We start from the raw sequence: 22,227 nt of genomic DNA, 5'->3' as shown, positions 1-22,227 counted from the left end.
TCTGTCATCATTTACTCACCCTGAAGCTGTTCCAAACCTGTATGAGTTTCTCTCTTCTGCTGAACAAAGAAGATATTTGAAGAATGTCGGAAAACAGACAGTTGATGGACTGTCCATCAACTGTTTGGTTACTCATATTCAAAATATATCTTTTTGTGTTCATAGAAATTCATAGAGATTTGGAACAACTTGAGGGGGAGTAAATTATGACAGAATTAACATTTTTGGGTGAACTATCCCTTTAAATCTTTCTTCCTATCATATTTATAAACAGAAAAGCACCAGGCATTATATTTTACATGCTATACATACTGTATTACACATGGTTATAATTAATTGCAGTTGCAAAACCAAAACAAATATAATTTGAATGAAAAAGATTAACAAAATGATGAACATACATGAAGACTGAAATGCAAAGTCTTATGTTTTATGCAAAATTACCTTTAGCAGCTCTGGGTCGATGCCTTTAATTTTAGGTGCAGGAATAGGTGGTAAAAAGATTACCATCAACCTGCTGGAAACATTTTTTGTTAAATGCAAACCATTTTATGAATTTCTAATTGTGTACAGTCAAAGCAACTCGCTGCTTACAGCTTAACATGAAACCAATTACGTTTTTTACCCTAAAATAAATACTAAAAAATCTGATGAAAAACAAATATATATATATATATATATATATATATATATATATATTATTTGTTTTTCATCAGATTTTTTAGTATTTATTTTGTCTATATATATATATGTCTGTGTGTGTGTGTGTGTATATTTTTTAAACAATAATGAATTAGTAATATTACTACTATTATATAAAAATATATTAGAATATTAAATAATAAAGTAAATTTGCAATTTTTTTATATCAACAGTGGTATTTGTTGTATTGAATTTTATTTATGCAGTTTTTTACTTTTTGTAATATTTGTATTAGATTTTGTGTTAATTTTTCACATAACAATAATTAAACTTTGGGGCTAAAATCTGTTTAATTGTCATAATCTTAAATGATCTCAATGGTTTAAAAAAAGGCTTCCTTTTTATTGTGTTGAATCTAATTTTTAAATTTAAAAAATGTATTTTGATTTGGGGATGAAATATGGCAAATATGACTATATTAATATTTCTTTGTGAAATACACCTTATAAGTGTTATAAACGAAATCTTTCACCTCTGCTGCTGGGAGAAGATGAGGAGGACAAGAAGAATCATCACTCCAATCACTCCAAAAATCAACACCAACGTCATCGGGAATGTTGATTCTGCGTAAAGAAAAATGGTCTTTCCTTAACCTGAAGCAATTTGCTTAAATGATTCATGATGGTCCAGCTGCACAGCTGGATTGACTTTCTGCAAAAAACAAGTTAAGCTCTTGATGTTGACTAACCTTTGCTTGGTATCTGTGCCACATGTACAATGATGCTGTCGCTGAATTCGCCAAAGTTCTTAAAGGCTGACATCGTGCAGCGCACACAGACTTCATACTCTTTGTCACTGAGCAGACCGTAGATGGACTGCTCTGTGCCACTCACCAGGTCCAGCTGCAATAAAAGAGGATGAAAAAGTAAACAAGAAATCAATGGATTGAGGAAAAAAACTGCCATTTGTGAGCAATTAGATATGTGACATGGATATGTGAAAATAATGTTTTCTCCAAGTAAGTCAATTTAATATATATATATATATATATATATGTCTGTCTGTCTGTGTCTATCATCTATCCAGCAATGTTTTCTCCAAGCCAAGAATTGTAAAATAGCATTTTAGCACCGTATTTTATCCCACAAAGAGAATAACTGTCTAGAACCTCACTAAAAATACTCTTAAAGTTTATAACTGTGAAACTCCCTTGGGGAAACTAAAATCTAAAGTAGTTGTGTCTGTGACCTCAGCAGAAGACCTACAGAAATAACTATAACAGTGAATCATTCGTCCTCTGATTCGTAGGCCTGGCAGCATACGGCAGGGATTTAACATGTGGCTGAATGTGGTTTTTCGTGCGTCTGCTCAGTCTGGCAGGACCGTTGGGCAGGCCGGGGGAACGTGGCTGTCAAGGAGTGTAAGCTGAGACAGAGGTTCTTAAAGATCCTACCAGACGCAAAGATCTCCCAACATGTGCCTGAATTACAGAGCACATAGGACTGCTCTGGACCAGTGGTGACCCTTTTAGAAAGAGTCGATGAATACTGGCTTATGTTGCATCTCCAACACAAAATTGTTTTTCTCAGAATACAATAAATAGGATGGTACAACCATTTTCCTCCACCGCAACGGCTGAGAGTCCACCAAGAGAGAGGAAGATCAAAACAGCTAGAGCATAATGTTCTGTGATGGTCTGATGAACTCTGCCTTACTTTGCTAAATGGATTCTCTAGGTTTATATTATTTCATGCCACAGCACTGCTGAATGCTTGGTTGCTGGCAGATGTGAAATGTTAAAGGTTAATTTTAATATATTAATGTGAAAAATATATTATTTAAAGAGCATTTGTACAGTTATGCATGCCATAACAATCCTTTTAATTAAGACACTACATAGTAGTATAAATACATGTAAATATATACTGTATGTGCATGTGTGAATATATTTATACACACACACACACACACACGTGTGTGTGTGTGTGTGTTACATACTAAATGTTACATGTGATTAATCACATGAGTAATTGATTAAGTGATTAATCACTTAATTTGACAGCACTAGTATAAATATAATTATATATTACCAGTCAAAAGTTTGGAATAATTATGATTTTTAATGGTTTTGAAATAAGTCTAGTATGCTCACCAAGACTGAATTGATTTGATCAAAAATAAAGTAAAAACGGTCATATTGTGAAATATTATTACAATATAAAATATAATAACTATTTTCTATTTGAATATATATTAAAATATAATGTATTCCTGTGATGCAAAGCTGAATTTGCAGCATCATTACTCCAGTCTTCAGTGTCACATGATCCTTCAGAAATCATTCTAATATGCTGATTTAGTGCAAAATTATAATCAATTATTACTTGTACTCAATTATTAATAATGATTCTTGTTTTTGCTGCTATATTGTTGTGGAAACCATGATTTTCAGGATTATTTGATGAATAAAGGTCAAGCATTCATTTAAAACATAAATATTTTGTAATATAAATATCGTTACGGTCACTTTTGATAAATTTTATGCAGCCTCTCTGAATAAGGGTATTATTATCATTTTTATTTTATTCACCCCAAACTTTTGAAGCCAAGAAAATGTTACAACTTTTTTTCATAAATCGCCTTTAATATATATTGAATGCATGGCAATTTCAGAATCCAGGTATAGGCTGAAAATAAATGGTGCAAGTGACTATAAGTCGTTTGTATGGCTGAGAATCAAACGAGTCTCTCCCACACACAATGTTGTTACTTCAATAATTCCTTGTAAAAAAAAAATTGCCAACTGCAATATTTCATTTTTCTGGTGCTAGAGACATACCATCTCCCATTGGGAGGTGTTCCTGACCCGGTACTGAACCTGGTACATCAGTTTCATCCAGCCCATCTGCACATCTGCTGACGGAGGGGGAGCCCAGCGCACAAGGATGTCAAAATGCAACCCTGAGCGGCTCGCGTTCAGTAGAGTCCAGTTCAGCCCAATTGGTGGGTCAGGATGAACTAGGAAGTCACAAAACATTTAATTCAGGCCTCCACGTCGATTTTCTATTGATGTGTCAAAACCTTAATGAAGCACTTTCACAGATATTAACTTACCAATGTTCTCCACTGTAAAGCAGTTCTCATCATAGGTTATGTTCTGAGGAACCGAGCGCAGATGGACGCAGTACGAGATCCAGATGTGTGTGAAGGTCTTGTTGAAGTAGCATTCGTTTTCCACAGTACGTGTGTAGTCTGGACACTCCTGCCACTCACTAGTGGAGAGGGCACTAAATATCAAATAATAATGAAAACCATAATATTAGATGTATACAAATATTAGACATCTTAGTAAATTGCACTGCATGGATTTATCAGTAAATGTATAGTAGTTGACTTGAAATACTTACAAATGACATAATGAAAACATCGTTTAATGATTATTTTATAATTATTATGCATGCAGCTTCTATAAACTCATATTAAAACATATTTTACTTGCTCTTTTAATCATACATTTGTTAAAACCTCATGTAAAATAAAAAAGATACTAAAAAGTTTACTTAAAATGGTGAAAAAGCCACAGCACCTAAAATATTCACTTTTGCTTATATAAATATTCAGCCAAATAACACACAATTTAAGCATGACAATATTGAATATTTAATATACATTACATTACATATACATATATTATATTAATGTCACGTTCACGTTTGGTTTCATTTACCTTTTCATGGACTCTTACATTGCGTCAGAAATTGAATACTGATATTGATTTGTCTCTTACTTTTTGGTCTGGTAGAAGACCCTGAGTGCTCCAGGCTCGGTGAGGTTCTGGAAGGTCCCGGCACTCCACCAGCAACGAAAGGTCTCCTGCTCTCTGGAGCGGCAGCCCGTAAAATGAGGTCCTCTGTTGGGATCTGATGCAGGAAGGGAAGATAAAACGAAGGTATAAATGATTATTTTATTAAATCTTAATATTTTCTTCTTTATATATATATATATACTGTCTGCATGTTATGTTTTGGCACATTGTGAACTCTGTCCTCTGCAGTTGAGCTCCTCTGGTGCCAAGTTCACCAGCAGTCCTCTCCATCCTCTGCTTTTGCGCAGCCATAAATAAGACTTGGAGGATGCAATTGATTTTTCGCCCTCTATTTCGCCCTCTAACTGCAGTATAAATCAGCAGAGCTAGCATGTGGCACCAAATCCGCTAGGTATCTAGATTTTCTATGACACTGGGTTTTACCTGATCCATTTCTGAATTGTACCTGTAAGAGTAAATCTAGCTTAAATTAATAGTGGCTTTGGGAATGGAGTGGGCCGTTAAAATATCTAATTTACTTTGAAGAAACGTTTCTGCTGAGGATCCCCAGCACAACCATTTTTCCCATTCTCCTTCATCCAGCCCTCTTCTAGTGACAACAAGATATATTTTCCTCCATCCCGCAGCTGCTGAGCACGGCAAAACAGCCCTCAGAGCGACGCTGGTTAGGACTGATCGTGTGGGGAAGGGATTTGCAGTGGCCTTAAGTGAGTTCACGAACACACATCCACATATAATGTAAACCCAAACCTTGCTTGTGAGTGTTTGCTGAATTACTAAAATGAGAAAACCATATTCTTGTGATTTTACAGTAAAAACAGAGGTATTTTAAAAGGGGGGTGAAACACTCAGTTTCAGTCAATCTCATGTTAATCTTGAGTACCTATAGAGTAGTATTGCATCCTTCAAATCTCCAAAAAGTCTTTAGTTTTATTATATTTATAAAAGAAAGACAGGCTGTACCGAGTCTTTCCGGAAAAAAACGAACGGATGTGGGCGGAGCTAAATAATCCCGAGCGCGCGAAGCTTTTGCGTTGAGACCGTCTGGAAGATGTGACATCCCAAAACAAACCGTGGCTAACAATCAGATTCAGCCATACATTTTTGATCCCGAATCAGATCCCGTGAGATGGGCAGTGAAATGGGGGAAAAACAAAAGGTCTCGAGAGTTTTTTAAAAGTAGAAATGGTTTGAACTTTAGCGGAGTGTTTTTAGAACACCATGTCATGCGCGAGTTCACAACATTTCTGTGTGCTTACTCGTGGTTTATGAGGACATGATTTGGTTTTACAATAAACAAACAGACAACTACAGTGGCCAGCTAAACAAATGTATTTAATCACACACACACACACCATACATCGCATGCTCCATAGATAAATTAACTATACGTGATCATGTTGTTTACTTGCTGTGCTTACACGCCGATAGTTAACAACACACAGACATTTGAAGCAGTTTTACTCACCGCCTGCGGTTCCAACGCACGACCGTGAACCTTTATCAAGACTGCTCCATCCTTAAGCATAAGACGATCTGCAAAAGCCGAGCACAGCGCTTTGATGGGCATACTGCCTTCACTCTCTCGCTCTAGGCTACAGGTGCGCAGGGAGAAGTGCCTTAGGACCCGAATAAGGAAATTCCGGCGCATCTGACGTCACACAGGCCCATATTCAAAAAAAAAATTCAGAAACTTGTGACAAACCGGAAGGAGTATTTGTGGCACAGAAATACTCCATCAAACGTACAACTTAATTTTTGAAACTTTGTCCATGTTTAGCATGGGAATCCAACTCTTTAACAGTGTAAAAAACTCACTATGCATGAAATAGCATTTCACCCCCCCTTTAAAATGCATTTATAATGCTAAATATGAACACAACAACTTGGGTATAATTTTTAAATCACATTGTCTAAAAACGACAAAAAAAAAACAGGCATGCGCAATATATTTGTACCATTAAGGCCCCGATATACTCAAGGCGAAGCTCTTTTTCATTCTTCGCTTAGGGGTAAAACGAAGTTCGAAAGACGCAAGCATCGAAATACTGTTAGCGAACATCTGACGGCGCCCGCTCTGCTGAGAGCGACATTTAGATGACTATGTAAATATGTCCTGTGAAATTTTCCTCTCAATAACAAAATAAACACAACAAAAATGAGAAAACAGAAAGCATTTGTAAAAAAGCACAAGAAAAGCATCTGATAATAGCAACGTGGATATGTTTGCACAAGCTCTGCAATTCCGCACTCTAGTAACAATGAATTGCTTAAAATCAAGCAGCTTTACGGTGTTAAACATGAAACACAGTGTCAGTGTCTCGCTATAAATATTCATTAATAAAGACTAAAGTTTTAATCTGGATCTTCTCAGTATCTAGAACTCCCCCTCTCTCCCCCTTTCTGACTCCTAAAACTCTGTTATGGCTGCTCCCTCCCCCTTGAAATTCCGGCATGTGCAATAAAAGAGCCTGCTATAAGGAAGAGATTAGGTCTGAGATGAACAGATGATTTGTGGGCCACTGCGGAAAAGATGGGGACAGAACAGATAGGGACATTATCACTACTAAATTGTTCCTGGTCAATATTTGGTTTGGTGCTGCAAAGGGGGCAAAAATCAGCCTAGCGGTCTTCGAGCACACACAATTTGCCCTCTAAAAAACCGTTGCAAAAGCAGCTGTAAAAAGGCCAAATATTTAGATTTGGGAACAGTTTCAACTGTGTTAGATGTCAGTGTGGGAGACTTTTTAATTCACTGACAAATCAGATGTGGTATAAGAGGAAAAAATAAAAAATGTGCTTTGGCTACATTTTCTTTTCCTTTGCTACAATACAATCTCCAATCATATTCACAATAAGCAGAGCACGCAAACTCTTTCTGGGACGTTTCACCACAATCTCTTTCTGACAATTATACAAACAGTGAGTTATGCCGTTTTTGAGTATATGCTGTTGAAACTGTGATCTCTAAGTCAGAGCTTTTGAGCCAAAGTACTTGCGCAAAAACAGCTCATCTATCATTCTAATGTGTTGGCAGTGTTGTGGAATACTAATCTGTGTATGTGGTTGTGCGGGCGTGAATATTTTGGACTGACCAATAATTCCTACACAAGAGACATTACAAATCATTGATGAAATGCAATACTTGTTCCAGTATGAAAATGTAGCAACTAAATAAAAATGACATTCAAAATCAGTATCAAAGTTCTAACAAAAAAACAAAAAACAAATTTGAAGATGTGAAGCCAAAATAATTTGAGCGATTTGTGTGTTCAATTTTTTTTCTGCTCCATTTCTGTTACTTATGAATAATAAATGAACATGTCGCTTATGCACACACCTACTGCTTGGAAACGTAAATAAAGCTACAGCTTGTGTGGGTGAAGATTTCCCATGAATGAAAAACATGATGTTTACTTTGCTCCCCGCAAAGAGACACCACCGGTAACTAGGATACCAGTTCAGACCGAAAGCCAGGACAAATGTTTTCCACTTCGGCTAACTGCAAACTACTGAATAAATTGGCCACATTTGCCAATTAAACCGACTTGATGGATTGCAATCACTTTATCACTTGCTGTCCAGCAAATGTCTTGATTGGCTCAGGGTTATGAGCTCCTGAGCAGATGCTCCATCTTTTCCAACTCATTTGCTGCAACGACGACGGTTTAATAGCAGAATCAGAAGAAAGTGCATACTTCAGCGAATCTAATCGACAGAAGAAAATAGCATGTGTCTGTTACACAGGAGTACTTATCACAGCACTTACATAACGTCTTGTGAGCTTCTGTGTGTATGCGGATACAGCTGTGCGTCATTCAGTACCCATGTGAAATCCATTTGACAGTGAGCATCAATGTGCCTATACTGACACTGAAGGACACAGCACCTGAAGTGAGTACTAACAAGCTGTACTTCACAAAGCTGTACATTTGTGGCCCTATAATCTGAATCCCAATGGTACATTCATAACATCTTTCCTTCAATTCTTCATCTTTTATTAGAGAAACGGCTAGTTACCAAGGTTTTGAAATAACAAACATTCTAAAAACAGAATTTCTATACTGTAATTGTGATCGCCTTACCTTAAATACAAATTCCTTACACATTGAAGGACCATTTTTAATCTCATTTCTTTTGATTGTGTTTTTATGATAAAAATCAAACAGAACATTTCAAACTTAGAACCATAGAGAAAATGTTTATATAATTCACAAATTACAACAGATGATAAACCAAACATATAATCAAGATGTAGCACCACTAATATACACACTACAAAAACCAAAAACGTTTATATCAGATGTGATTAATTGTGTTTAATCGATTTGCCACCACTTATATACGCAGTCAAATTTTTCAGACACCAGATATAATTTTTTATATTTTCTTACTAGTGGGTGCAGGACACTATAATTAATTTATGTAAGTGAGGATAGCAAAATAAAGTAAACTGTGACATATTATACCCAAAATTTCTTCATACAGTGGACTACCAGTAAAATTTATACAAATTTGGGACCAAAAATTACTCAGACACTTTGACCTGACCATGTTTTGCTTAAGCGTTTAATTTCATTGCAAATGCAACCTTTTTACACCACAGACTGAACAAAATTCAGCATTGCTTGGTTATAAAAAAACGTAATCAAAAGCGACAAAAAAATTCTGTATTATCCAGGCCAGACCAGTATATATATATATATATAAATAAATAAACAAACGCACACTTGTCTGGCCTGCATAATACAGAATTTGTTTACCATTTACCAATATATATGACTGTACATACTGTTTATTACTGTACTGTAAACTATATTAAACATTACACTATATTAAAGTATATAAATATTACTGAATATACTGTGTGTTACTGTACTGTAAACTATATTAAACATTACACTACATTAACCATGTTTTGCTGTTTTTTTACAGAATAGAACTGCTTGAGGTCAGATCATATTTTGATTTTGATGGACAAATTTGAAAACTTTTTAATAAACTAAATCATAGGGTAATTCTGTAAAAACGGCATGTTACATTACACTTTTATGGAGCTAAAAGCACCCATTCATGAAAACATGTGAGGAATATTTCCTTGAAAGACCTTGGGTGTATGGTGATGGTTTTAAATCCAGGTAACGTTGTAAAAAATATGTGATACTTCAAGTAGCATCCTCTGCCCAGAGTGCCCTTTAAAGGAGCTAAACATGCTATTTGTTATTCTTACGTGTATATTTAGTGTGTGCAGGTCACTTGGACACCTCAAGCAATCTGGAAAAATCACAAAGTAGGTAAATAAAAAACCCAGCCTCTGTGAGAAAAACAGCATGAGAACATTATGTTCCATTAGCATATAAACGTGTTAACAGACAGGGATTCCAAGGCTTTATTATGGTGAAAACGAACATTATGTTTATCACCAGAAGATCAGAACCATAATGAGCTTCATTGCCATGTACCAAGCCATGTACCATCCACAGAAGGCTTGTTGTTTTTTATTTGTTCAACAGTAGTTGTTTCTGAAAGCATTCTGATCAATATGCTTTACAACTAAATTAATAATGAATAAGCAAACCGCAATGGCTTAACATAAATACAGAGCTCATAATTGTCTTCACTCATTTGAGAAACACATAAAAGAAGCTCAAATATCTAATTTAAAGCAGCACTATGCAGTTTTTTTAGCTTAACTGAACAGCTTCAGAGTTATTGGAATGGTTATATGACTCTTTTCGGGTTGAATGGTGGTCGTCTCGACCCCCTCTGGTGCCTTTGAGTGGAGAAACCCCACTTGCAACTTTGGGCCGGCAGGAAGTGTCGCGTGATTTCAGCTCTCGCGATGTAACGAATTGCTTTACGGCACTGCACACATTACACGCATACACGCCCCCATCCAGATCTGGCTAGCTATAAGAACAACTATCGTCATGGCTAAACTGGCATATAAGCAGAAAGCTAGGAAAGCATTGTCGGAGGAACAGAGAAAGAGGAAACGGCAGACTGCCCGAGCGAGGAGTCAGTCACGAGTAAATATTGGACCTGCGTTTTCAGAATGGAGAAAAAAAAGAAAAGCGGTCGGAAGAGTCTAGAAAAAGGTAACGAGAATCTGACAGCGCGAGGAACCGGACAAGAGTCCTACTCGCTCAGGCTTTCACTGGTAAAGTTTATTCCTACGATTATCATGAGAACAGTTGTCAATATCTCACATAATTATCAGGACAAAAATAAGCCTACACGTTGTAAATAGTGTAAATGAGAGCAATTTGCAAACTATTATGATAAATTGCAATAATCATGTCTAACAACATCAATAATAACGGACATTGTTATGAAATAATGCGACGTACATGATGTAACTTTATTGATTTCATCTGGCATTTAGGCTCAGGTTAGCCTAACGCGGTAGGCTACTTTATTATTATAAAGTGGAGAGGCCGTGAGTGCAGATCATAGACTGTCGCGCTCTGCGTGAGTTGTTACGACAGTAACGTTATATACAAGTACTCTACAGCGACTCTAGGGGTCGCTGTTTGACAAAAACGAAATTCCTGCATAGTGCTGCTTTAATGCTCCTTTTACATTCATTTGCTCCGGAAGCCTGAATTATGAAAGAACACAAAAAGCTGTTGCGATTCATTTAAATGAAATGGTTGTGATTGCATAATTTATTACGCCAATGGGCTGTTAATGGGTAAAGAGCTACACAGATTGCTCATCTTTTCAAAACACAATTAGGTTAAAAGCTTAAGTTTTTTCTTTATGTATTCAATTTACATTTTCGAGTCAAAGTAAAGGGTGAAGTAAAAACAAGCCTTTGTTTGCATTTTGCTGTTGTCACCAGAAACACTTAAAAAATATGTTTTTGACTTGCGCATTTTTTCTGACCTAAGCAACGAAAGGGTCAACTTGGTCAATAAACAAGCCAAGTAATTAGCACAAAATATGCCAGCAGTGATTACATAATTTTCATTCTCTCTGCCCTTCAAAACTAATTACCAATCACACACACACACACACACACACACACACACACACACACACACACACACACACACACACACACACACACACACACACACACACACACACACACACACACACACACACACACACACACACACACACACACACACACACACACACACAGACTGTGACCCACTGTATAACCACATCTGAAGTGGTTCAATATTTAAAATAAACACAATTAAAATAAATCAATTACATTTCAAGAGAGCAAGAAGTACAGCAGCAAGTAAATAACCTTTATGCAAATTCGCTAGCATTAAAAATGCAAAATGATAAGCTACCCAACATGTAGAAATTGGAATAAAAAAGGGTTTGTGTCTGGAGAGTCATGATTTCCCTGTTTGTACAATGCGATGGGGCCAGACTTTTCCTCGGAAACCATGCAACGGAAGTGCTTTCCAAATTATGCCTGATTAAAGTCCCACGGGAAGAAAGTCTCTCAGAAAGATCTATTCCTTAAGGGTTATCTGGGTTGACCATCTCAGTGCTCTAAAACTACTATTTTGACTGTGGAACCCCTCAAATTCCACCTATACACACAAGAAGAAAGTTTGAGTGATAGTCAGACATTATGGAAACACTTTTGTGTTCACAAGCCAAATGTGCAGTAGGTGTTTCCAGCACTGTGCTCAGCATAAGAACTTGTGTCATCGGCTGGGTCAGACTGCCATCGTTCTAACAGACCAGAACATAAAAATACTCACTGACAGTCCAGCACGTGCACCACCTGCTGCTCTTTGTCCTTTAAAAACGCATTATGCTGAATGGGGGCAAGGAGGACGTACAGGGGTGGTGGAGGAGAGAGAGAGAGAGAGAGAGAGAGAGAGAGAGAGAGAGAGAGAGAGAGAGAGAGAGAGAGGGAGAGCAATAGTTCACCCAAAATTTTAAATTGTATTATTTATGCATTAAATAGATACACTTGTCCCATGTTGTCATTTAACAATATTATAGATAGATATATAGATAGATAGATAGATAGATAGATAGATAGATAGATCTATTTATCGAATTATTAATTTATTTAGCTATTGTTGTGTGGTCAAAGAAAACATTCTTGAGGATAAACAAAAAGGTCGAAGGCAGCAGACACTTCCAACAGAATGTAAACTGGTGTTAAAAATAACTGAAACACACACACACACACACACACACACACACACACACACACACACACACACACACACACACACACACACACACACACACACACACACACACACACTCGTGTACAGAAAAGGGGACGAGAAACTCAATACGTTGCAAGTGTTCACTTAACCTCCAGTGCCTAGATGTATAGTGGAAAGTACTAGTAGAAACCACATTATATAGAACATAATGGAGGATTTAGGGGATGAAATCCACCACAGGAAAAGGCATCAATGTCAGATATTGATGTTTCTTTCGCCATTTGCTAACATGCAAATGATCGTTATTCCAAATGTAGTGCAAAGCTACATAAACAAAACAGCAACCTCCAATTGCCCTGTGTAAGCCCATCATTAGCAGACCCTCTCTTTGATGATCAGTGAACACAAATCCAGACCCGCAAGCTGAATTACAGCAGATGTATGTCAAGTGGATCTGCGATAATGACCCTAATCCTCCCTAATACTGTAATAATGAGGACATTACTTGAGTTAATCTACCAAATCATTTCTTTATGTGATTTTTGCCACTTTAATAAATGCATAAATAAATAAAGTACAGCATCACACAATCACATACTTTGACCGGAGATTCTCTCATTAAAGCTCTTGTTAAATTGCTTACTGTTTTTTGCTTAAATTTTTTCTGTCCCTCAAAATCTAATCTATCAAACGAACATTTAACATTTTTTCTCTCATATTTCTGCAAACCAATATGCTGAATCTGCAGGCAAGTTTACCACAGAAGGTTTAAATATGCCTTCAGATGAAGAGGATTTGGTTTATGGCCACACGCTCCTTGTGGGAAAAGTTTCATGTGAACGGCCCTGTGGTCCTGCTGTCCATCTGGGTTTTCTGCACAATAAGAGCCAACTACTGCCTTATGTAATGGCAAACTTTGCTGTCCTCTGCTGTTCTTCTTTCTCCTCATGTCTCCCTGACTTCACCCCGCTGCCTAGCGTAAATAAACTACAGTCCAAAAAGGGCTCCGCCTGCATCTGGAACTCCCTGAGTCACAGCAGTAGACTCTCATATTGCTCAGCGCTCACAGCGGATCCTGTGTCGTGCGAGGGTTATGGCAGACAGCAAGACGCAGGGAGAATTAAGGAATCAACACGGCTACATAATCACTAGGCCTTTAAACGCAAAACCGCATGCTCAACAGAAAACACTGCTCCAGTGGTAGACTGGCTTGCTTCCTTTGTGAACATATTGTTAGTAGAGGAAAAATAGACTCACTTCCAAGAATCCACTCGTGCTTCTGAATGTTTCCTGTGTATGCACAGATTGCTCTGAAGTCTTTGGCACTTCTGGTAGCTTAATTATTTATTTGTTTAGAGGACAACCTTAAATAAAACTTAAAACAACCTGGTCTTGGTCAAGGAAACAATGGTTAAACTAGGGCTGGGTATTGACACAAATTTCACAATTCGATTCGATTTCGATTCACAAGCTTGCAATTCGATTCGATTTCGATTACGATTCGATTCGATTCAATATTGATTATTTTGGATATCAGGTACAATACATGGCAAATTTTCTCAAGGAAAACAAATCTCTTAACCAATGCTGTAAACTATGGGAGTCAGTTGTATCATTAAAATTGTTTCATTAGCCTACTATTGTTACGGTGTTTATTCATTTTGTCATGTTTCTGGTTTGTGGTTTCTCTGTCTTTGGTCTTTTATTCAGTTTGTGCCTTGTTAATTGTAGTCTGTTATCCTAGTCATGTCATTATTAGGTCCCTTGTTTCAGGTGTGTTGTCTTGTTAGGTTGTATGGTCCCGCTCGGTGTTCTGATTTGCCCCAGCTGTGTCTTGTTCCCTCATCCCGTCTGTGTATTTAAATCCTGTCTGCTCTTTTGTTCGTGGTCAGTTATTGAATGTATGTTTTAATGTGCGTACCACGAGTATCTTGTCTGTTCTGAGTCTGTAATTAAAGTCTACTGCTGCATTTAGATCCGCCTACTGCCTTTGCTTCCACGCAAATTCGTAACAGAATAACTGACCCCCTAGGATCTAGCAGCCATGCCTACCTGTAGTCCTGATGTCCAAATCCTCCGTCTTCGCCAGGAGAATCGCGCCATCGAGGATTATGTCGCAGAATTCCTCGAGCTGGCATATCTCGCGCAAATTAACACCCACGGCTTGAAGATCTTCTTCCGCGGAGGATTATCGGAACCACTCCGGTCTCTGATGCCCGAACCTGGTCCTCACGGATCTTTAGAATGGTACGTTGACCTGGCCCTGTTGTGGAGCGGTTCCCCGTTTACTGTGGGCGTGGAGGAGAAGCTGCGAGAGCCTGCGCTTAACGTCAGCCCGGTCGCGCCCGCGCTTCACTTCAGCTGCTCAGCCGAGACCACGCTCCACGAGCCTGCGCTTCACGTGAACCGAGTCGAGCCCGCTTTCCACGACATGCCTGAGCTTCTTCCTGCCGAGACCGACATGCCTGAGCTTCTTCCTGCCGAGATCGACATGCCTGAGGCTGAGCTTCTGTCTTCCGAACCCGCACGTCGCTTCACCCTCGACGAACCCGAGTCAAGTGAGTCAAGTGCCGCCGAGTCAAGTGAGACCGCGCTTCCCGAGTCAAGCGAGTCAATTGCCGCCGAGTCAAGTGAGACCGCGCTTCCCGAGTCAAGCGAGTCAATTGCCGCCGAGTCAAGTGCCGCCGAGTCAAGTGAGTCAAGCGCCGCCGAGTCAAGTGAATCAAGTTCCGAGTCAAGTTCCGAGTCAAGTGAATCAAGTGCCAAGTCAAGTGAATCAAGTGCCAAGTCAAGTGAATCAAGTGCCAAGTCAAGTGAATCAAGTGCCAAGTCAAGTGAATCAAGTGCCAAGTCAAGTGAATCAAGTGCCAAGTCAAGTGAATCAAGTGCCAAGTCAAGTGAATCAAGTGCCAAGTCAAGTGAATCAAGTGCCAAGTCAAGTGAACCGACTACCGAGTCGGGTGAGTCTACCGAGTCTACCGAGTCAAGTGAGTCTACCGAGTCAAGTGAGTCTACCGAGTCTACCGAGTCAAGTGAGTCTACCGAGTCAATGGAGTCTACCGAGTCAAGTGAGTCTACCGAGTCAAGTGAGTCTACCGAGTCAAGTGAGTCTGCCGAGTCAAGTGAGTCTGCCGAGTCAAGTGAGTCTACCGAGTCTACTGAGTCAAGTGAGTCTACTGAGTCAAGTACGTCCAGTAGTGAATCAAGCCCAGTGAAGCGTCGTCGCAGAAGGAGGAGGAGGACTCGTTTGCTTCGCCAGGCTACGGAGGGCGTTCCCAGACTCCTCGCCCTGCCGGCCCCGCCTCTGCGCCTCGCCCTGCCGGCCCCGCCTCTGCGCCTCGCCCTGCCGGCCCCGCCTCTGCGCCTCGCCCTGCGCCTCGCCCTGCCGGCCCCGCCTCTGCGCCTCGCCCTGCGCCTCGCCCTGCCGGCCCCGCCTCTGCGCCTCGCCCTGCCGGCCCCGCCTCTGCGCCTCGCCCTGCCGGCCCCGCCTCTGCGCCTCGCCCTGCCGGCCCCGCCTCTGCGCCTCGCCCTGCCGGACCCGCCTCTGCGCCTCGCCCTGCCGGCCCCGCCTCTGCGCCTCGTCCTGCCTGCGCCCTTCAAGCTCCGGGAGGCCTGCCCGGAACCCATCTACCACCTGGAGGTTCATCCCGAGGATTTCCCCAAGTATTTTTTGGGGGGGGGCAGAAGGTACTCCGTGAGGGCCATGGAGACGACGTTGACATGGTCCTCATCCTCGTCTGAGTCTGCTCCGACCTGGGCACCATCTCATCGTGCTCCGCCCTGGCCTTTGCCACGCCATGCTCCACCCTGGCCTTTGCCACGCCATGCTCCGCCCTGGCCTTCGCCACGCCATGCTCCGCCCTGGCCTTCGCCTCGTCCTGCTACGCCCTGGCCTTCGCCTCGTCCTGCTCCGCCCTGGCCTTCGCCTCATCCTGCTCCGCCCTGGCCGCCGTCACGTCCTGCTCCGCCCTGGAGGCTTCCTGTTCCGGGCAAGCCACGCCCTCGTCAGCCTCCAGGGCGCCCACCCTCCCGCCCCTATTTGATGTTCATTCGGCGCGGGGTCGCGCCTTATGGAAGGGGGGGATAATGTTACGGTGTTTATCCATTTTGTCATGTTTCTGGTTTGTGGTTTCTCTGTCTTTGGTCTTTTATTCAGTTTGTGCCTTGTTAATTGTAGTCTGTTATCCTAGTCATGTCATTATTAGGTCCCTTGTTTCAGGTGTGTTGTCTTGTTAGGTTGTATGGTCCCGCTCGGTGTTCTGATTTGCCCCAGCTGTGTCTTGTTCCCTCATCCCGTCTGTGTATTTAAATCCTGTCTGCTCTTTTGTTCGTGGTCAGTTATTGAATGTATGTTTTAATGTGCGTACCACGAGTATCTTGTCTGTTCTGAGTCTGTAATTAAAGTCTACTGCTGCATTTAGATCCGCCTACTGCCTTTGCTTCCACGCAAATTCGTAACAACTATAGCCTAATATTAAAGGTAAAGATTTACTGATTTGTATACAAACAATTACACTTTTATTTATTTTTCTAATAATAAAGTTATATGAAATATAAATATTTAAATGGTGGCTGTCATAAAAACTTGCCAGATTTATTCAAACATGCATTAAATATTGAAAAACATAAAATAATTATAAAATAACATAAAATGCATATGTAATATGGTGCATATATTTAGCAAAATGCTCCTCTCTAGAGTTAATTTTTCTAGCTGACTAACGAGTTCATGGTCACTGGATATGGTTTTTCTGAGGTAAATGTGACGTTACATGACATTGTTTACAAGCTGTTTCACTGACGTCTTTCCTCGGTTGAAACAATGATTGAGCGATTCCATGTGACAACAAGGATTTCGATAAGTTATACTCTATCTTTTAACACACTTTCAGATGCTCATTCATGTTTATTTCACGCTGTAACTGGTAATATTAAGGCGGAAGAGAAGATTATGTGTGCTCGGCGCTGCTGCTTCTCTTGAGCTGCGCCAGAGCGATCTCACGCCACAGCGCCAAAACGGTATTTATGTTTTTGAATTTCGTAAGAAAATGGACGTAATTTGTATTCTGAGACTTTGTTTCATATCAATAGTAACAAAGCACAAAGATTATTGCGTTTATTGGATGGGATGCGCGCTACAATGTTCCATTCATTCATCAACTGAAAACAGGATGACTAATCGATTCTTGGGATTTAAGAATCGATATCGGTTCGTAAAAATGAGAATCGATTAAAATCGAGAAATCGATATTTTTTACCCAGCCCTAGGTTAAACATCAGGTAAACTTAACAATAAGGCAATAAAAGTAATAAAAAACAAATTTGCAGCCATAACAGAGTGTCATGGGGTGGCTATGTAGTAAATCCAATAAAGACGAGATGCATGACGCAGACTGAAAAAAGATACCTTTAATGAACACCAAGATATCAATGTAAGTGGTGTTAGTGAGGCCAGCAGGGGGTTCTCACCCTGTGGTCTGTGTGGGTCCTAACGCCCCATTATAGTAATGGGGACACTATCCTTTCAAAAGAGCACCGTCCTTCGGATGAGACGTTAAATCGAGGTCCGGACTCTCTGTGGTCACAAAAAGTCCCATGTGGTCACAAAAAAATCACATTTCGAAATGTCTTTCGAAAGAGCAGGGGTGTAACCCTTGCATCCTGGCCAAATTTGCCCAGTGGCCTCTGTCCATCATAGCCTCCTAATCATCCCCATATATATACACTAATTGGCTTCATCACTGTCTCCTCTTCACCAATAGGCTGGTGTGTGGGGGGCGTTCTGGCACAATATGGCTGCCGTCGTATCATCCAGGTGATGCTGCACATTGGTGGTGGTTGAGGAGATTCCCCCTTCCATGTAAAGCACTTTAAGTGCAGAGAAAAGTGCTATATAGATGTAAAAATGTAATGAATTATAAACAACACAACAACTATTGCTGCACGCTATATAGATATTATCGAAATACCGCAATGTGCATATCGCGATATGCATATAGCAACGGCTTGCAATATCTGAATGATTTTAATAGGCTATTTCAAAAAGTTGCGAAAAGTCAAAGTTTTAGGTCGACACAAAGCAGTGAATAGACTGGACACTAGACTGGTACTTCCGTGTGAAGTTAAAATGAATTCACCTATGGCTAAGCCACGGCCCCTCCACTCACTCGGACAAACAGTCAACATGGATGTTCAGGATGTTCAGGCAGGATGTTCAGGGAGGAGTTATAGACCAGAATATCAGTATTTTAATAGATAGGCCTATATTTACAATTATATCAAACAGAAACAAGCAAAATTATTTGCATGACCACCAGCAACAGCAGGACATTTGTACAATTATTTATTTACCCCCAACTCTGTTTGCAAAACACAGTCCTTGCTCCCCTCTTCTTCCCAACCATTTCCTCCTGCATAAACTGTTTATTTTTCTCATTTTGCTGCAAATCAGCGCACAGACAATTTGGATCACAATCTTCTTGTAGGCTATCATTTTTAATTACAAATTCAGTGTCGCGCGAGAACTCCGGTCTCACGCACGCATGATCTTCCGTTATTTCCTTATCACTTCTCGCGTTTGTTTGGTTGTGAAACGTAGTTTGCGGACCAGGGAGAATTTGTCGCGATTCTTTCTTTTGTAAAGTCATGCAGTGTGAAACCTCCTGTCGCCGATCCATCGTGCAGTGTGAACACACCAGCAACTGAATGTTACCCCAGATAGGCACGCAGTGTGAAAACAACAGTGACACAATTATTTTGAAAATCATGCTGTCTGAACTCGGCATAAGTGACATGATGTACAACGCAGCTAGAAGCTAACGTTAACCTTTTCTAATGTTAGGCAAACGTTAGCCTAATGTTACGTTAGAGATGTAAAAAATAACGTTCAAATACGTTGTTGACTTAACGTTACCTTAGAACAGATGTAGACTTGTTTAATTTATCCACGTTTAGTTGGTGTTGTGGTCTACTACATAACTTAATCCAGAGCAGACACTTATCTCGGTTGAGATGTGGCTTAATTGGGAAAGGGTAAAAAATACACACCGTCGCCCAGCCTCTCGGGATACCTAGTGTCTGAGTTGCATGTACTCCATGAACATCGTTTGACCATTTTAAACTTAAAATGACAAGAAAAAACATATAAAAACGAATGAAAACTGACTAACTGCAATGCATTTCAATGGACGTGGAAGCAGAGAATGTCTGAGTGTATTGGGAGCTATGCGCACAAGTACTACTGTACACTAAAAGGTCTTTATTATACAATGATACTATTATGGCAATATATTTATAATAGGTGGTTGTGTAATAATGTTAATCTCATCTTGGGCACAGTACCTTCTCTTCCTCTCTCATCTCCATCGCCTTCTCTCAGTCTCCTTATCTTGGCCTGTATATCTTCCTTTCCCAAAGCTGAGCTTTTATTGATACACTCTTTTCAAACTGATTATTTCTGTTGGTTGTTTAAAACTTCTATTGTAAAACATCTGTTTAGTTTAGCTACTTACATCTTATCGCACTTTATGACCGTTAACTGAAGCGTCGCGCTGGAATTCACGCTCGGCTCACAACTTCTGTGAACATAAGGCCCGCCTACTTGGATTTGATTGGTCATTTCAAACACTTTGACATTGACAAGCAGTTTTAGCAATCAGTTATCATGGCAATGTGCATTATCCTTACAGCACCAAAGAAGATATAATATGTAAATTATTTCACAACCTTCATTATATACATTTAGAATAATACTGAGGTCCAGACCTCGGGGTCCTCAATAGTGGCCCACGCACATCTGATCTATTGGAGACATATCAGCATATACGGGTGTTGTATCAGGAGACACGGGTGCCAATTCACTCTCTCCTCTATAAGACACATTCCAATCTTTGAATTTCCAACTGAAGCTCAAGAGTCATGCTTGCCAGAACTCCCTCACAAAAAAGTCCACAAATATGGCCCCTGTCCGAAGCCATAACTCAAGACGATTACTGCTGTTCTCAATCAAACCGCAGCCTGTCCTCAGAACACCTCTGAAGAGACCTTAGTCAAGGCAGACAGCATGGAAATGGTCCATTCAATAGGTTTTACAGAATTTTGTCCCCAGGATTTTTTTTCTCAAAAATACATTTTAAATGTTTGAACGATCAACACCCAGATAAACGATGGCACCAAACATTGAACAGACTTGCTTGTGAAAAATACCCTGGACAACAGAAGCATAACTAAAACATTTGACATAATATGCAATGCTGTAGGATGTGTAATAATCTTATATGGTGTTAAAAACTCCAGTTATCAGCTTAGACAATCTGCTTATGCCCCACTGAGGTTTAGGTTTAGGAATGGACCTTTGTGCTTAGTTTTTTCTACAAACCTTGTGAATTCACCAACCAGTCACAGTTTTTGTCGTTAGACCAGGTTGGTTCAGACAGGCCAGATTTCAGAAGGCAACATGACATAATAAATAAAAAGGATTATTTGCACATAGTCTGATTAAAATATATGTATTTTATGTCATAATTATTTTAGTTCATCTTTGTTAGAATATCTTGGCATTTAAAACCAGAATGACAGTAAATGCTAATGCATTTCACAAGGCAACATATTGGAATAAAAAAAAAAGATTATTTGCACACAGTCAAGATGAAAATAAACGTCTTTTACATTATAATAATTTCTAGCACATCTTTGCTAAAACATCTTGCTAATGCATTAATAGACCTTTCATTAGTTTAAAATGTTATAAAAATGAAAGGAATTATACTTGGACTTCTCTCCATCACACTTTTTCATGCGCTCCAAAGCTCAGGTGATAAGGCAATATTTTGGTCCATAGTAGTTAAATAATAACTTAATAAACATTAAAAGAAAATATTTTCAAACAAAAAAACAAGAAAAACAAACTTTAATCCAAGTGCTAAAGTCTGTGCTCCAATTTGTGTGCCGTGACTGGGTCATTAACCCAAGTCATTCACTGCATCTGTGAAAGCCTATTATACAAATGTTATTCACCATGACATATCACTGTCTCAATGATAAGCTATGTGCAGTGTTGACATCCCAATTGGTTCATCATCCCATAAGCGCCACTGTATCCTGTCCCTGGACTTTGGATGACCACAGTCAATGTGTTTACTTTCAAACTAAACCTATTTATTGAAGGATTGTTTGACTAGACCAAAGTAAAATGTTCTGTGTGCTCCAAGGTGAATAATCTTGACACAAGCCCAATGGTTTTCCAATAATGACTTGGCACAGACATCTACAGTTTAAAGGCCCACTGAAGTGCCTTGAAATGCGCAGCACTTGTCAATGTGGTGACGTAATTTCCACTGAAACAGGAAGACAGGTCGGGACATAGAGCAGCTCCTCCCCCTTTTTAAAATAGCCATTAGCGTTTCAATACTATCACAACTTGGCCACAGCCGGTGAGCTCGGCAAAGCCGCATTTGACAGCTTATGATAGCTAGGGTCTAATAGATTCCTCCTTTAGGTTTAATATGAAACTGTTGCTAAAGCAAAACTAAAAAAAATCCTGCTGAGGATGTATAAGTTTGAAAAGTGTAGTTTTTGTAGATGTGTGGTTTTGAAATTTATGTT

General features: G+C 39.6%; 1 protein-coding gene across 2 annotated transcripts in view; it reads right to left on the bottom strand.

The window, feature by feature from the left end:
* ghra (growth hormone receptor a) overlaps positions 1-22,227 on the bottom strand; it is a 42,650-nt gene that overhangs the window by 5,129 nt on the left and 15,294 nt on the right. The window contains exons 3-8 of one of the 2 annotated variants that reach the window (XM_077222609.1): positions 4,430-4,562; positions 3,757-3,929; positions 3,482-3,660; positions 1,391-1,544; positions 1,175-1,265; positions 445-514 (exon numbers count right to left, since the gene is read on the bottom strand). In XM_077222609.1, the coding sequence (XP_077078724.1) occupies positions 445-514; positions 1,175-1,265; positions 1,391-1,544; positions 3,482-3,660; positions 3,757-3,929; positions 4,430-4,562 (800 nt within the window). Of the gene's footprint in view, positions 1-444; positions 518-1,174; positions 1,266-1,390; positions 1,545-3,481; positions 3,661-3,756; positions 3,930-4,429; positions 4,563-22,227 lie in introns of both variants that reach the window. The other variant, XM_077222608.1, reaches the window with a different exon arrangement.

This window comes from Siphateles boraxobius, unplaced genomic scaffold (assembly GCF_051911475.1).
Source record: "Siphateles boraxobius isolate OS27281-9 unplaced genomic scaffold, OSU_SipBor_1 9, whole genome shotgun sequence".
Taxonomy (NCBI): Eukaryota; Metazoa; Chordata; class Actinopteri; order Cypriniformes; family Leuciscidae; genus Siphateles; species Siphateles boraxobius.
The sequence above is the reverse complement of the archived record's forward strand: the minus strand, read 5'-3'. Positions and strand labels throughout refer to the sequence as shown.